Raw genomic sequence first — 16055 nt, forward strand, 5'->3', positions numbered from 1 at the left:
CAATTTGAATTCACAACATGGAACAACCCCTCCCCCTTCCCTCGTTGTACTGAAAAGAGACGCCGAATGTCTTAGAAGGATAGATATTGGTTTCGAATTCCAATAAAGACGCCATTGCAATTCTGGAGTCCTGCAAATGAAGGGCAAAATCTTAAGGGTCACAATTTTGGATAAAATTCTGGTATTTGGTCAATTCGTACTAGATATAAGGCCAGGTAAAATAGTTTGAGTACATACGCTTTAGTTCGGATGCAAGGAGGATCTAAATATGCTTGTTGGGCTTCAGATCTTCAATAGCGTTGTCTTTGGAATTTGATATTTCGGCACAATATTTGCTTTCTTAACATTTGTCTCGTCTCTTGTTAGAATAACGTAGGGTCGGTGGAATTTATTCTACACCGTGAATGCATACAGTTGGGTGATACTGCGATGTTAAATCAAGAAAAAGAGTTGAAAAAGGTTAATTTCAAAGGAAAAACCATTGCTTTTCAGGAGCTTAGCTAGAAACTTTGGACCCCCATTACGGCCTATGCGGTCAAGCCGCATTACCCGGGCTCATATCTAGTGGGAATTGATCTAAATAAAGAATTTCATCCAGATCCGCGATCCTCAAGTTCGTGCCTTTTGGTAGTTAGCTGGTAATATTTTAACTATGAAGTAACATATAATTATGTTGGCTATTCCAATCAAGTAAAAAATACCTCTGAAAATTAAAACATATGATAATACAAGCAATTTTCAAAAATTGATGCTTAAATTGCAATATTTTGTTGTGAGTCAAAAATTTTTTTGTTATTATCAAATGATACACTTCTTGTTATTAACATTTCAAATATTATTTGGGACTGTCTAATAGTCGGTACTAAGCATATTTGTATTTTAATATTTTTCACAATTAGTCAAGTGCATGTGGAGCAAAGTGGATTGGGCAAAGTAAAAAAATTCATTTCGTTTACTCATTCAATCATTTACTACGTCGCTTACGTATTCATTTGTAAACTAATTTATTTACATTCCTTCACTTAATAATTCACTTATAAAAGGGGTTCGGGACACTAAAATCGTCAAATCTTGCATTTTTTTTAATCATAAAAAAATCCGCTTTTTTTCTACTTAAAAGGACGTTTGAATCTGGCTTCTATATTAATTATAACGAAAGATATAGTTCTTAATGGTGCATGCATTAAACTAACATTATATTTAGCTTTTAAAGCTTTAAACGCGTTTTTCTCCATGATGCAGTTTTTTCCAATTTTTTGCATTCAAACTCTTATAAGTCAAGAACTGATAAAGATAAAACAATGAAATTTGGAGCCTATCTTTTTCAAACAGTGTACTTTAATTTCTATTCCACGAATTTGAGGGGAAAAAAACGTTTACTGCAAAAATATAATTAAAAAAAGTATTTTTGAATTTTTCGAAATTTTTCCGCAATTATTTTTTATTTTTTATTGAATCAATATTTTTAAAATCGCCGAATAAGAATTAAAGCTTAGATATTTGTGCATAATTGTTTGAAAAAAATTGAAAATTGACCAAGAATATTTTGAGTTATAACGATTTAAAACAACCCCTTAAAAAAATTAAGTTTAACTAAATTTTTTAAAATATATTTATATTATGATATTGCTTATTAAATAGATGGTGAATCGGTGTAAAAAAAATTCAAAACTCTAAACTATTAAACATTTTTTTTTTTTTTTTGAAAATGTGTCCCGTTTTTTTTAATTTTTCTTTCGCTTATTTTCTTATTCATTTTTTATATTATTCATTTTAACAGCATTTATTTTTCCTTATGTATTAATTAATGAAATATTTAATTATCTAGTTTATTGTTTCATTATGATTTCATTTATTGATTTTCCATTTGTTTACTAATTATTTTCTTCAAAAATGCTTTTCCAATCGAATATAAAATATTTTATTCGAAAAATATTTCATTTTTCACTTTGCTTCATGAAAAAAAGAAGTAACAATTTTAAACTTTTTTTTGAAGGCAAAATTTTACGACCAAAAAATAATAATAATGTTTCAATGCAATTTTTTTGCACAATCGTTTCTCTTTGTGTACTGTAATTTTCAAAACAAAATTCCAATTTGTTCATTTTGAAAAAGCTCAGTCATCTTAACTGTCCAACTTTGCCTCACACTCCCCTTCTATTCCTCCTAGAGAAACACGAGTAGCCCTAATCTGCGTTTTCTTGACCGAATGATTGATAAATCCTCCCCAGATTTCCTCTTTTGTTCTAATATTACCCACTCGGATAAAAAAAAAACCTTCTTAAACAAAGGCGTAATCTTCCAGTGCGTGTTATATGAATATCAAAAAAGAAATTAAAGTTCAAATTAAACAACTAAGATTTTTCTCAATTTGTGAATTTTTTGATTTAGTGCACATCTACAGTTAACAGTTGAAACTTATTTTTACTCAGTTACATTAAAAAGCGACCACATATGAGTACATGTTACTATGTCTTGGCGAATCTTTTTAATTTCCTGTACAATCAGGTTTCTAATTAGTCACGTTCTTTAAAAATTAAAAAAAAAAAAAAACAGGCATTTTGTTTAGAACAAATACGAGTGTCATATGAGTTCTTAAAATGATTTTAGTGGACAGTTTGATCGAAAAAGACTTGAAAAAAAAAAAAAAACTCTTCTAAAAATAGGAATTTTTTTATTTACCATATTTTTAAAATTTAGTTTGTTTTTTTTCAATTGAAGCTAAGGATGTTTCAACTAATTGTCTTTGTTTAAACATTTTTTTTTCTCAGAACAAAGGAACAAAGAACAAAAAAAAAAAAAAAAACACGCTATTTTCCTCATGTAAACAAGTTTTTGTTCGAATAAAGATATTTTGAGCGCGTAGCTAATTTTAAAGGTATTTTCTAAACCTTTTTTTTTTTTCATTACGTAAGGAGAAAGGCAATTACTTCTAGACTTTAATGGAAAGTATGTTTGAAATTTTTGAGGAATAAGATTCTAAAAGGAAACTAAATAAACAAAAAATTCGAAAACAACGTTTTAATAAACAAAGGAAACAGGAAACACGTCAAGACATACCAAACAAAAGCAATACTTTCTTTTAAAAAATATTCTGTTCAGGTTATAATAACTAGAGTTAGCAGTACCGATTTAATACCTGAAAACAAAAGTTGCTTTAAACATCTTTGACCTACATATTATTCGCCTACCATATTACATTTTTCTTTTCTTTTTTCGGTAGTGTTATGTTAATAAAAAACAATCAAGCAAAACGTTTTCTCAGACATTATAAATCGAACAATATTTTTCCTTTTTTGGTATTTTTATGAGCCTTAAGCTTTAGAAGTCACTGTTTCATGTTTACGTAATGTTAGTGATGCCCAAAACCATTTTTCGACAATTTTGTTCATTTGATGTAACTTTATTATAAAATTGGAATCTGTAAAGATATCTGCTTGTACTCAATTCAGCAGTATGAGCATGCTAAAAATCATGTAGATTAATTTATAAATATTTACATGCTGTATTTTTTTTTTTTTTTTCATTTTAGTGACTTGTTTGACGAATAGTGTTTTGACACTTTCTGCAATTTCATGTGACCGCTTCATGGCAATTATGTTTCCCTTACACGTGCGAATTACAAAGCAGCGAACATCAGTTGTGATGAAAGTGATTTGGGTTATTTCAATCATAGTTTCCATTCCATTCCTCATCGTCAAAAAGCATCTCACAATTCAGGTAAAATTATTTTCCTCTTCTTATTCTTATGAGTATTGGCATCCATAACTTAAGGTTAACCTTCTTTTTTTTGTATTTTAAAAGAAATAACTGTTGCGGTAAGAAATTTAAAGAAGTTCGTACTGAATTATATTTTATGAAACATTATATCAAAAACTAGTTAAGCTTCCTTCAAACGAGTTTTGCTACTGTAAAAACTTTCAAAAATGATGGACATTCGTAAAAAAAAAGAAAAAAAAACTGAATAACTGTTTATTTGAAAAACAGGCCTTGCAGATTGTATAAAAATAAGATGTAACAAAAATATACAACACGTAAGTAGTTGAAATGCATTGTATGTGTCAATTATCATTCATCAGAGTTCATTGCATTTTTACGAAATAAAATAAGTAGAACCAGACATGGAGTAACTGGTATTTTAGCTCACGTAACGACCTTAAATAAGGGAAAATAGCAAAATATTTCGAAAGTATTTAGAAATATTCTCTAATGAATTTTTGCCTAGATATAGAGTTGGCAATCCATTTGTTATAAACTGTCACGTTTAATAGAAGAATTCCGACTAGGTCTTTTGTTATATTTCATTTGAATGAATTCGTTACTATTAGCTACGACATATGGGGTTCTATGATTTTTTACTTCCAAATCCATTCCCATCCATCGAATTCCTGCCTGATTACAAAATCAAATAAGCGATTTGATCTTCAATACTCTCTCGGATATTATACACGACATTGCCAGTAGAATTGAAAATGAGCAATCACAAGAACAAATCTTTTTGATGCAAAGTACCAAAATTTCTTTTGTGGAACCTTTCTTTTCAATCCGTATCTTTAAAAAAAAATGAAATTGCTTTTTTGCTAAGTTTCCTTAGCGTCTGCTACTTTCCTGTACAAAAACATTGAATTTGACTCATAATACCAGTTTTTGAATGATGTCATTCTAAAAAAAAGTGTTTACAGTCTTTGGTGAATAGTGCATATTTTAGTACATGAGTGCAAGAGTTAAAAGAGTAATAATGCTACGGCACAATTGATTCCACAATTCCAGCTTTGCTCAAAGAATGATTTTTTCACACATCTTTATAAATTTTACAGTAAATAAGAGATTTAGGATTGTTAACTTTTGTTTCTTCTATTAATATTACATATTTTTCTGTAGTGTGCAGCAATAAAGGGTAGGTGGGATTGGTGGGGTTAAAATAAATAAATAAATCCAGAAAGTGTTTTTTTTCTTCTGTTAATGTTTTTGTTACTTATTTCATTCGGCAGATCAAAGCCATTTTCGCTTAGTGAATCCAAATTAAGACAGAAGGGAGTACCTACTTTTTGTTAAAGTAAGTCCTCCTATAGGGAGGGGAATGCAATTTTGGCCTCCACAGATTGAAGACAACATCATCTATAACCACCTCTGCAACGATGATGTAGTTCTGAAGGAGTAAACAAGTCTCCATGAACCTAGTTTTCATAGTAACTGCTAGCATCAAGTCTGTTAGCGATATCATCACAGAATCTTTGGACTATCGTGTTTAACCAGCAGGTAATCCCCATGTATTTGGTGGGTATTCAGTGACGTCGAGCTCCAAATCTGTTATCATCTGAGTAATTCTGAGACCATTATACTAGGCTACCCTCGGCCTATTTAAACGTTTAGAATTACTTTAACGCAGCGAAATGAGTAAGTAAAAAATTTCAAAGTTGAATTTAATAAATTTTTTTACCCGACTGCTCGTGCGCGACTTAAGGAGGGTAGTGTGTTTATGAGTCTATATATGTATGGTTGTTCCTATGCGGCGTTGTAGAGGCTAAATGCCTTGGCCGATTTTGCTAATTATTACATCAATCAATTTGTCTTAATCTTGGGAATTTCACTGAAAACATGGCAGTAATCAAAATTCACCATATCAACAACCAGTGGTCATATTGTCAGTTCGGGATCGTGTCGGACGCTACCTGCATGCCACACAGCGTGCGACAAATGCAGGTAGCGTTTTCGCTGCCTGATTTTTTTTTTTTTTTTTTTTGTTTACCAAGTCTACTTTTTATTTGATTTTATCTCTAACATGTTGCATTTTTGTTTTTGTCGTGATTCAGAGGACTGAGTTTCGCGACATGTACTTTTTTGACGGGTTTTTTTAGTTTTGCGAGAAAGATTTGACTGATGACTTTTCTGCGCTTTTAATACAGCTGTGGTTGACTTAAGTTCGCACATTTTTGCTAAAGGTCAAGCATATGTAGCTGTTAGCGGAGTAAGGTCCCTAGAGGAATTAATAATAAGTAGTTTTTAGACCACCTCAAGATACTTTTTATCCTCACGATATAAACTTTCTTAATAAAATGACAAGAAAGCGAAATTTTGACGAATCAAGGAACCCGTAAAAGTTGAATGGGCCCCGACTGTTGATTCTTCTACTCTGCTTTTGAATTTGTGACTTGTCTTATGTGTGTATCGATTATAAAACTATTTCAATATAGTAGTTATTCAGTAATACTAAATAAAATTCCAAACTACTGGGCTTATTTTTTTCTTTTAGTTTTTCTTTTTTTTTTGGGGGGGGGGGGGGTTACGCAGTCGGTTTTTTTTTATTTGATAATTATTTTTTATTTTACGCTTTTTTGTTAATTCTTATTGACTTAGTTATTATGATCATAAGACGGCAAATAAAATCTTTCTCGCAAAACTAAAAAAGCCCGTCAAGAAAGTACACGTCGTGAAGTTCAGTCTCCTGAATCATGACAAAAACAAATGCAACATGTTAGAGATGAAAATCGAAATAGTAGATTTAGTGAAGAAAAAATTCAGGCAGTGAAAACGCTACATGCATTTCTCGCACGCTGTGCGGCACGCAGTTAGCGTCCGACACGATTCGAACTGACAACATGGCGACTGATTGTTGATATGGTGAATTTTGATTACTGTCATGTGTTTAGTGTTAAAGTTTAGTGTAAGTCCCAAGGCTAAGACAAATTGGTTGACGTAAGAGTTATCAAAATCGGCCAAGGCATTTAGCCTCTACAACGCCACATAGGAACAAACATACCTACATAGACTCATAAACACATTACCCTCCTTTGCGTCGCGCACGCGCAGTCGGGCACAAAAAAAACTGTTAATTAAGTTTTATAGATTTAACTTAAGTTTTAGAGATTTGTTCAACGACGCGCATAGAACTCATGTACTGAACCGTTTTCCAAGAGTCTACTTGACTTTATAATACTTTACAGAAAAAACTATTAAAAATTTGTGGGTTTAGTTCAGTTCAACGCGCTTGTCCTAATTTGCACTTGATCCCAGCAGACGTTAGTGTTTGTACTTGAGTCCGAGCACATAAATGCAAGTTAAAATACATTCCTTCTGAATCAATATGTCCTTCCTTTTAGCGCTATATTCATTTGATAGTTAAATCATTAAGTATTTTGCAGTAAAGTTGTAAAACATTTTCTATTTTTGACTTTTTTCCAGTGGAAAGATTTCTTGGAACCCCAATGCAGTGAAATGTGGAGCCTACAGTATTATTATGATGACGAAACTGAGCAGTGCATCAAATATGAGCCCCTTCGTACAATATACTACGTGGTTGTGAGTGTGACTCTCTTTTTCCTCCCGGTGGCAATTATGATCACTGCTTATTCCCTCATCCTCTGGAAATTATGGATTTCGGAGGTTCCAGGGGAACGACACATACAGAATATTAATGTGCAATACAGGGCGAGGAAGAAGGTAGGTAGATAAACAAAACTAATTGAAGTTATGTGTTTTGTTTTTATCAATACCTACTTTTTTGTTAAATTATTTCCGATATACCTTTAAAGATTATTCATGGTAGCAAAATTTCTAATCGAATAGCTTATACTTTTTATTTTGAAATAGGATATACAGTTGGCTCTCTGTTTAACGACTTTCAAGGGACCACAAAAAATCGTCCTTAAGTCGAAAGCGTCCTTAAATAGAATGCTTTTAAAACTATAGTGGACCATCTGGGACCGTGAAAAGCCGTCGTTAAATAGAGAAAGTCGTTAAATAGAGCGCCGTTAAACAGAGAGTCAACTGCATATGTCTTTTAAAAGCTCGAGTTTGTGACATGTGTTTGTAAAATTGGTCAATTAGGGTTTTTTAAAAAGAAAATTAGTTTAAACCAGGGGTATACAACGTCATGCATTTTCGGGCAACCTTTGGACTAACCCTTCCCTTGAGGAAAACTCTTTGCCAAACAGCAGAAAAGAAGAATATTAAAGCTCAATTCTACTTACATTTAGGAAGTTTGCATCCACATTTTATCAGAAAAAAATCCTTAAAATTATGATAAATAACAATGTTATCTGATGAGGCTTCATGATGTCTTTCTGAAATTTCTTTTAAGAAAAATAAACAGAACTAGCAAATAAAACCTTTATTTACGTTGTTTCCTATCAAACCGCTGATAAGAGTTCAATTTGTTACCAAAAAAAAAAAACCCCTAAAATTGTGGCGCTTTGATTAACCAAATAGCTTGCAGAAACCATGTCAAAATTCCAGGAAACCCTAGGTTTCCGAGAAAACCAGGCTGAAGACTCTTGGTGTAAGCGAATGTCATTTAGAGAATATGAATAATGCGTTTTTAAAGCTGAATATCAATCAGAGAAACATTTTAATTATGTGAAGAATTACATACTGGTTAAAGCTTTTGAGAAAATTTGCACAAAACTTTATTTATTTCCGTGTTGTTTAACACCATATAATAAAATAAAATAAAAATACGTTTCATTTTGTATAGTTAAGAAAGAAGCCTACATTTATTTATTTTTTGTTAGGTTATAAAGATGGTCTTTGTTGTACTAGTAGCTTTCATTTGCTGTTGGATGCCATTGCAAGTTATGGTTCTGTATTCCATATATGGTCATAATCCAAATGAATATGGTCAAGTAAGTTCAAAAAGTTATTTTTATGTATTTCTTGTTTTATTGTTTGTTTTAAGTGAAAAAGCGATATGAAATGTAAATTTTAGTCTGCTTTTAAGGAGTACATTTCAAGCATTGTCTTTTTAAACTTAAATTAGGATTGAAGTGTCGAGATTCGATTGCATTCTCCTCGCTGTGTAATAAACTCGACTTTTACGAAGGTTTTTTATGTTTCAGTACGTTTACGAACACGTAGTTTATTTATAACCAATCAATAGTCAACTAGGATCAATTAAACTTAATTACTTTTCTGCCAGCAGTTTACACCTATATTGATTCTTGACGCTCACTTTTATGAGCTGTTAGGTACCACAAAAAGTGCTCACAAAATCAAGAGTTCGTAAAATATCATAACAATTTCAATCAAATAGTAATTGTTGTTTCAATAAAATGAATTTTGGAATTGGTAATCTGTTTATATATTCAAGAGTTTTTGTAATTTTAATGTTCATACAAAATTGATCGTCAACTGCAAATTTCTTTAGTTTTTCACGGTTTTGTTTTAGAATAATACATGCATTGTCAAAAATTATTCTCCCCTCTTTTACTTATTTGCTTTTTTTTTAGGTTTCAGAGACAAAAGAATGAATATTACTGTTATTTTTTTCTTGCGATGAATGATTTTGGAGAAAAAAAATCGCATTTGTGGCGCAGTTTGGCACAAAAATCGCGAATTTGACCGTTTTGTATCAAGTTGTATCACAAATTGGAAATTGACGCAACTTGGTATAATTGGCGCAGGTTTTCCATCTCAGAGTATTAAAAAAATAAATGAATAACCAACGATAAATCACAAGTATTTTGTTTACTTATAACTTTTAACTATTCCCATTGTCTTGTTACACCCTCAAGAATCGTATAAGACACGTTTGACACAAGAATCGATCTTTCTCTGCGAATATCTTGTTTCCCGATGCATATTAAGACAAACTCTGATCTATGTTGAATTATCTTGGGACTGAAGTGTTGCCTCTTCATAACCATCTTCAAGAATCTTTCCGATATAATGAAGGCTTAGTCCTCATTAATTCTGACATTCAAAGTAACTTGTTTTGTGACGCAGCAGAAATATCACTTCAATGACACTTCAAATGTTCTTCAATGGCCCAAAAGTTTCAATTTACTGTTAAAACTGAATATTTAACCAAATCTTTGAAATTTATTCCGCTCACGTTTTCCTAACTTTTAACAGTAATTATTAAATATTTAAGAAACATCTTTTAGCTTCTAGTGTTGACTTTTAACTCGAAAATGTCTCAGAAGATATTTATTGCACTCTTAATAGATACTCTCATCAAATGTTTGGAATTTGTGCGTTTAATATTGAATGAAATGTAGACTATAAGTGGATTGCTTCCCTAATCACTTACATGTTTGCAATAAACGAGCTCGACCAGAAAGGTTTTGCCTTAATATATAAGGTTCATACAAATGAAACCAGGTCAGTGCGTCTAACTTCACATTAGACGTTAGATGATGCCACGTAATTGCATGTATCGATACACCATCTATTGATAGAGAGACTGATGCGTGCGCAACGTTTCATGTTGCACATTTACAGTGTGGTTGAACGCCTAAAAGAAGGTGGTCACACAATTTATCGTCCTCTACGAAACATGCCCTTTTTTGCCCACAAGGGCTCGCTCAGGGAGAGGGGGCCCACTCCCTGGGCCCACTGCTTGTCAAGTTCCCGAAACGGAGAACCATCATCAATGCCCAGCGTTATCAAGTCATTTTATAGAGCCTTAGACGAGTCAATAAGTCGAAACGGCCAGGCATGTTGTCCAACGGCTTCCACATACGGCCAATACTGTGAAGACGACATTGCAGTAGTTTCGGTGAGAAACGTTGGAGCTGGAACATCTACCGTGCACCCTTTCACCGTGCAGACCTTTCACTCTGTGAGTTTCATGTTTATGGACCTCTAAAACACGCCTTTCGCAGACGACACACCGGATATCGCGGATATCATAATTGACGACGAAGTGACTGGGTTCACACACACACACATTCCTGGATCCGATAGCAGCCTACTAGCTTCTTCAAAGATGGAATTGACCGCCTAGTGTCGCAATGGGATAAATGTGCCAACAGTTTTGGCGACTATTTTTGAGTTCATAAAATCGTACCCGTTACTTCAGGCTAGTGACCAGGTTTCATTTGAATGCCCCTTATACATCAATGTTAATTTCAATATTGTTTAAAAAATAATTTAACTAGTGTTTTATGTAAGTTTAAAACAGTATAGTTTTTGAAAGTACATGATTGGTTTTGAAAATTTAATTTTCAGTTCATTCAAATTAGTTTTTGCGCATAAATAAAATCAATGTGGATTACGCTTTAAACTGACGACTTGACTTGATTAAAGAAACCTACAATATTTGAAAAGTTTGAATCCAAAAATAAATGCCTGCTTAACTTCACCCGTGAAATTAATTTGATAAGTTTATTAGCAAAACTAACTCTATTAATAATAATATTTTTCATTGTTTTAAGCAGCACCTAAAAAGCGGAACTATTTAAACTATTAAATAATTATTATGTTTCAATGTTTTTTGGCAAAAATAAAAACAGCTACGTCACTTCTCGCACGAAAAAGTTTGCTGAATAGAATTTCAAAGCCGTAGCATAAGAAGTTTAAATTCAAAAACTTAGATCAAAGATTATGTAGTCACGCACTTCTTTTCTTCGAAATTACGCCATATACAATAATGTATATCATAGCTTAAGGGGATGTTACAGCTACGCTGAAGATATGAATCACGTAGAATAATTAGGTCGAATGAAGAAAAAACAGGACGCACTCATTGTACTAAGAACTAGGGAATCATTTCTTGTGTTAATTACTAAATGTCTGCAAATACTCCACTTACCACTTTCATGCAATTCAATAAAGTTTCTTAAACCTGTCAACAAATAAATATTTTTTGATATATATATATATATATATATATATATATATATATATATATATATATATATATATATATATATATATATATATATATATATGTGTGTGTGTGTGTGTGTGTGTGTGTGTGTGTGTGTGTGTGTGTGTGTGTGTCTAGCTTCATATGAGTTTTTGACAAAGTTCAAACTTCTGCAAATTCCTTTTTTTTCAGCTTCCAGCTTGGTTTCCAGATTTTAAGTGGTTCTCGTATTACATTGCTTACGCTAACAGTTTTATGAACCCAATCATCTATGGCGGCTTTAACAAGACGTTTCGAGAAGGATTTTGCATAGTTCTGAGATGTGGTTTTCAAAGAGACCGGTTCATCAGGCCCCGTAAGTATTCGTTGTATATAAGGGGGTTAGTCGTATAAGCGTACTATTAATGAATTTCCTCTCTATGTTTTTCTTTTTTCCAGCGAAAATAAAGTAGTATCAGACTTTAAATGTTTAGTTACTTTGAAAGTAAGCTGTTGATAAACGTCTGTCCGTAATTCCATAACAACGTTGAGTTCTCCACTAAATCTTAACTTTTTTTTTTTTTTTAATTCACCTTGAGTTGAAAAAAAGTCTCATCTTCCAAAGATTATTGATTCTGATTTCATACACATACGTTATAATCACAAGACAGCAATATAATACGGTTTATTTGATCATGAATGTGTTAAATGAACCAAGATATGCAAACTAAAACTAAACGCTTTTTAGAGCAACCTCCTCAATGTTTTACCATTTTGTACTTAATATTTAGAAGTATGCATTAAATGTACACTTTACATAAGTAGATTTATTTTTCTTAACCAGAAACTCCTTTGACCAGTATATTAATTACATCTATACACGACACACTCGAAATACCCTCAGGAACATTGAAAATGACCGTTTACCCTACAGTATTGGTGCAGTCGGGGAAAAGGTGCTATATAAACCAGTGCATAATTTAAGATTTATAAATGTTACGATTGTATCCAGACTGTTGGAGAGCCTTAATGTGCGAAGGATGCCAGGTAGATGAGTTAGAAAACATTTCTTACAGTTAAGTGAGTTTGAAAGAGGTTTCATCATCGGCAAGAAAATTGCAGGCTGGTCGACGATCCGTGTTGCTGCCCAGGTGAATCGTTCGGAGTGTTCTGTGAGAAACTGTTGTAGGCAGTAGACACGACATAGTACCCACGTGCAAAAAACCGGGTCTGGAGTGACCAGACAGATGACAAGAAGATTTGAGCGGCAAGCGCTCGTAGGATCCCACAGTGGCTCGCTCCGTCATACAAGTAGGCGTAGGGGTAGCAGTTGTTCCCCGAACAATTTCCAGACGTCTTGCGGCAGTGAATCTGCAGTCCAATTGCTCTTTTCGGGTACTCTCTTTAACGCCAAAACATAGGCGACTCCGTCTACAATGGTGCGAAGCCAGAGCAATGTGGGATGTCGCTGACTGGCAAAAAATTATTTCAGTGATGAATCCCGGTTCGTTTTGGGGTCAGATGATAACCACGCACGGGTATAGAGGCGCCCTGGAGAAAGATACCATTCAAACCATTCGATCGCACGACACACTGCCCGAACAGCGAGCATTATGGTATGGGGGGTCTATTGCTCATGATAACCGGTCTACTCTAGCTGTGGTACGTGGGACCTTAAAGGGCCAACGATATGTTAATGGCATTCTGCAAACCACATGTAGGACCACTCCTAAATAGTCTCCCAGGGGCCATTTTGCAGCAAGATAATGCTCGCCCGCATACAGCTAGAGTTGCTCAAAATTTCTTACGTCATTTTGAGACTCTATCATGGCCAGCTGCTCCCCTGACTTGTCTCGTATAGAGCATGTATGGTTATCAGCTGAAACGCCAGTGCCGCCGTGCTTCTCTTTGCAAGATTTGGAAGTGGCTGTTCAAATTTTTCGGGTTCATCTGCCTCAGGATAACATCAGACGTTTAATTAGCTGAATGCCGGTTTGTGTTGTGGCATGTATTGCAGCAAAAGGAGGTCCAGCACGCTACTGAAGTAGTACTGTATTTTTATCATTTCTTAGCCTGTATTTGTTTAATTGCCTGGATTTTCGGATCAAGTGCATCTCTCGCCTGTATTATTCTGTATAGTAAATTTCACTTTAATCCAATGCTTCCTTCTTGGGACCTTATTTTCAATGTTCTTGAGTGTGTAACGCACCAGAAAACCATAGAAACTAACACCAAAAACAATCTAAAAACATTTGTTTAGAAGTAATCAAAACCAATGCTCAAAGTTAGTTTTTACATCAAATACATTTACACCAAAGTATGAGTTTCACAAAAAAAAAAAAAAAAATCCGGCGAAAAATATTCAGCTTATTTCTTAGTAGAAGATAAATAGCCTTTTTTATTTTTAACGTTTTTGGAAAATGTATAGTGAAGTTCTGGAATAAAACACACAGTTCAAAGAAGAATGGTAATTGCCTGATGTTTGCTTCATCAAGTTCTTCCGTAAGTTTTACCAGCTCCAAAGCTTAAACAAAACTACGTAGTTGTCTAGCAAAATTACGAACGTTAAAAAAGTTCACAAGTTTCTTTCCAGGTTTTCTCTTGTATTTTATTTTTATTAGGCCAGTGTAGCAGTGATATAATGGCTCAAAAATTACTAATTACACAGAATTTATTTCGTAGGTAAAAAATACTGAGGATCTATTTCAATAAAATGATATTTTTGTACAAGTGGATATGTTTTAAACTGTTTCTTTTTTTTTAAATTTCGATATTCTTTTTAAAAAAAAATCTATTTTCGGTGGTGCGACACGATCGGCCAAAGTAAAATAAAACGAATTGTAATGGATTGGTGACATTTAAACAAGACTCTTTAAAATTTAAAATTTGTCATTAATTTTTGTTCTACCTTTTTTTTAAATGTAGAGAAAAACGTTTTTATATAACGAAGAATATCAAGGAGAAAATTTGAGAAATAAAACATTGCACGTCTTTAGATTCAATGATTAGTTAATAATATGTTGCATCTCCTAAGATATTAAATACTCAAGTTTTAACGGAAGGAAACCTTTAGTGGTTCCATTCACAAGAATTTAATTTTGCGCTTTTTGAGGTAAAGAAATTTCCGAAACTATTTTGCTAACGTAGGTAAAAATATTGCCAGTCGGTTTTACAGGAAAATTTAGGTCTAATATCAGTGCCATATTCATGTTAAAGAAAGGATACTATGAGAAATTTCTTAAAAACGATCATTTACTCCAATAACAGCTTTTTCGCCGATATTTGTCTCTTATGTTAAATTAGAGTTGTTTTCACGATGAAGAACGCAAAACCCTTATCGTTACGAATCCAGATGTTTAAAACTTGCAGCCTTGGCATTAACTATAAAACATGACTAAACAAAGATATTTTTTTCTTTATTAATATTTCACCATTTGTATGAAACGTACAATTTTTTTACTCCAAAGATACGTTGGATTATTTTATATTATTCTATGGATATACGGTCATTGCTATAACTAGGCAGTTAAAATTTATCAAGGTCCTTATCTGGGCGTTATTGTATCATAACCAAACTTGGACATGAAAGCCTAAAAAATACACTGACAGCCTTGTTGGCCAAATGATTCAAGTCTCCGTCAAACACTCGCATTAATGATTGAAGCTTTGGTCAACCAAAATGAAGTCGTTCCGCTTAGCTGGTGGTAAATATGTCAGTTAGTTAAAGATGGCTACGAACAACAGTTGGTATGTCTGGTGGAGACTAGAATAGACTGATAAATGTGACATTTATGTGTTCTTTTTTTTTCATATTGTTTTGGTGCTTTACGAAATCACAGGACTACTATACTCCACTGCCAGCTTACTTGACAATGGTAAAATAAGCTGAGGCTAAACGAAGGAAATAGTTCCTAACCCTTTGTCCGATATTCAGGCAAAATTACGCTCTTCACTTTAGAAATTGGATTAGTTAACCCACGCATACGTAAACTTTTTTTTTCTTTCACAATTTCTCTTAACGGTTAAACATTTTCAATTTCACCACTGAAGCAGCGTGAAGCATTTTTATTCATTTGAATCAAACGCGCCAGCGAATAGCAGCTCATAGACAGGTGGTGATCTCCTCTCATTCGCGAAGTATAAAGGGTAGGTTTGGGGTTTTATCTTTCAGCTCGGTTTTTCTTCCGCGCTTTGTGGCGTCATTTTCAACTTAAGTTGCAAGCAAGTATAAGATAATTATAATATTGAAACATTTCGAAAATAATATTTTTTCCATAGCTATAAACTGTATTGTCAAGAAGCATTTATAAACACACTTCTTTCAGATCAACTGCAGTCATTCAGGGTATGTTTGAGCCAGTCTGGATAACTTCCTTTTTCTTCTAAGAAGAATCCACTGAAAAATATGAAGTGGCGGAAAGTAATTCGGACTAACTAAAATATACTTTGAATGACTGTATTATTTTTTAAAAAAATTAATCAGCTATAA

At 33.1% G+C, this 16055-nt stretch overlaps 1 protein-coding gene across 1 annotated transcript in view; it reads left to right on the forward strand.

Moving 5' to 3' along the window:
- Window positions 1-16055, forward strand: part of LOC129235205 (QRFP-like peptide receptor) — a 107602-nt gene that overhangs the window by 73794 nt on the left and 17753 nt on the right. Inside the window, exons 2-5 of the mRNA XM_054868912.1 lie at window positions 3533-3720; window positions 7183-7440; window positions 8511-8621; window positions 11780-11942. Coding sequence (XP_054724887.1) covers window positions 3533-3720; window positions 7183-7440; window positions 8511-8621; window positions 11780-11942 — 720 coding nt within the window. The remainder of the gene's footprint in view (window positions 1-3532; window positions 3721-7182; window positions 7441-8510; window positions 8622-11779; window positions 11943-16055) is intronic.

The sequence above is a fragment of the Uloborus diversus genome, chromosome 2 (assembly GCF_026930045.1).
Source record: "Uloborus diversus isolate 005 chromosome 2, Udiv.v.3.1, whole genome shotgun sequence".
Lineage (NCBI taxonomy): Eukaryota > Metazoa > Arthropoda > Arachnida > Araneae > Uloboridae > Uloborus > Uloborus diversus.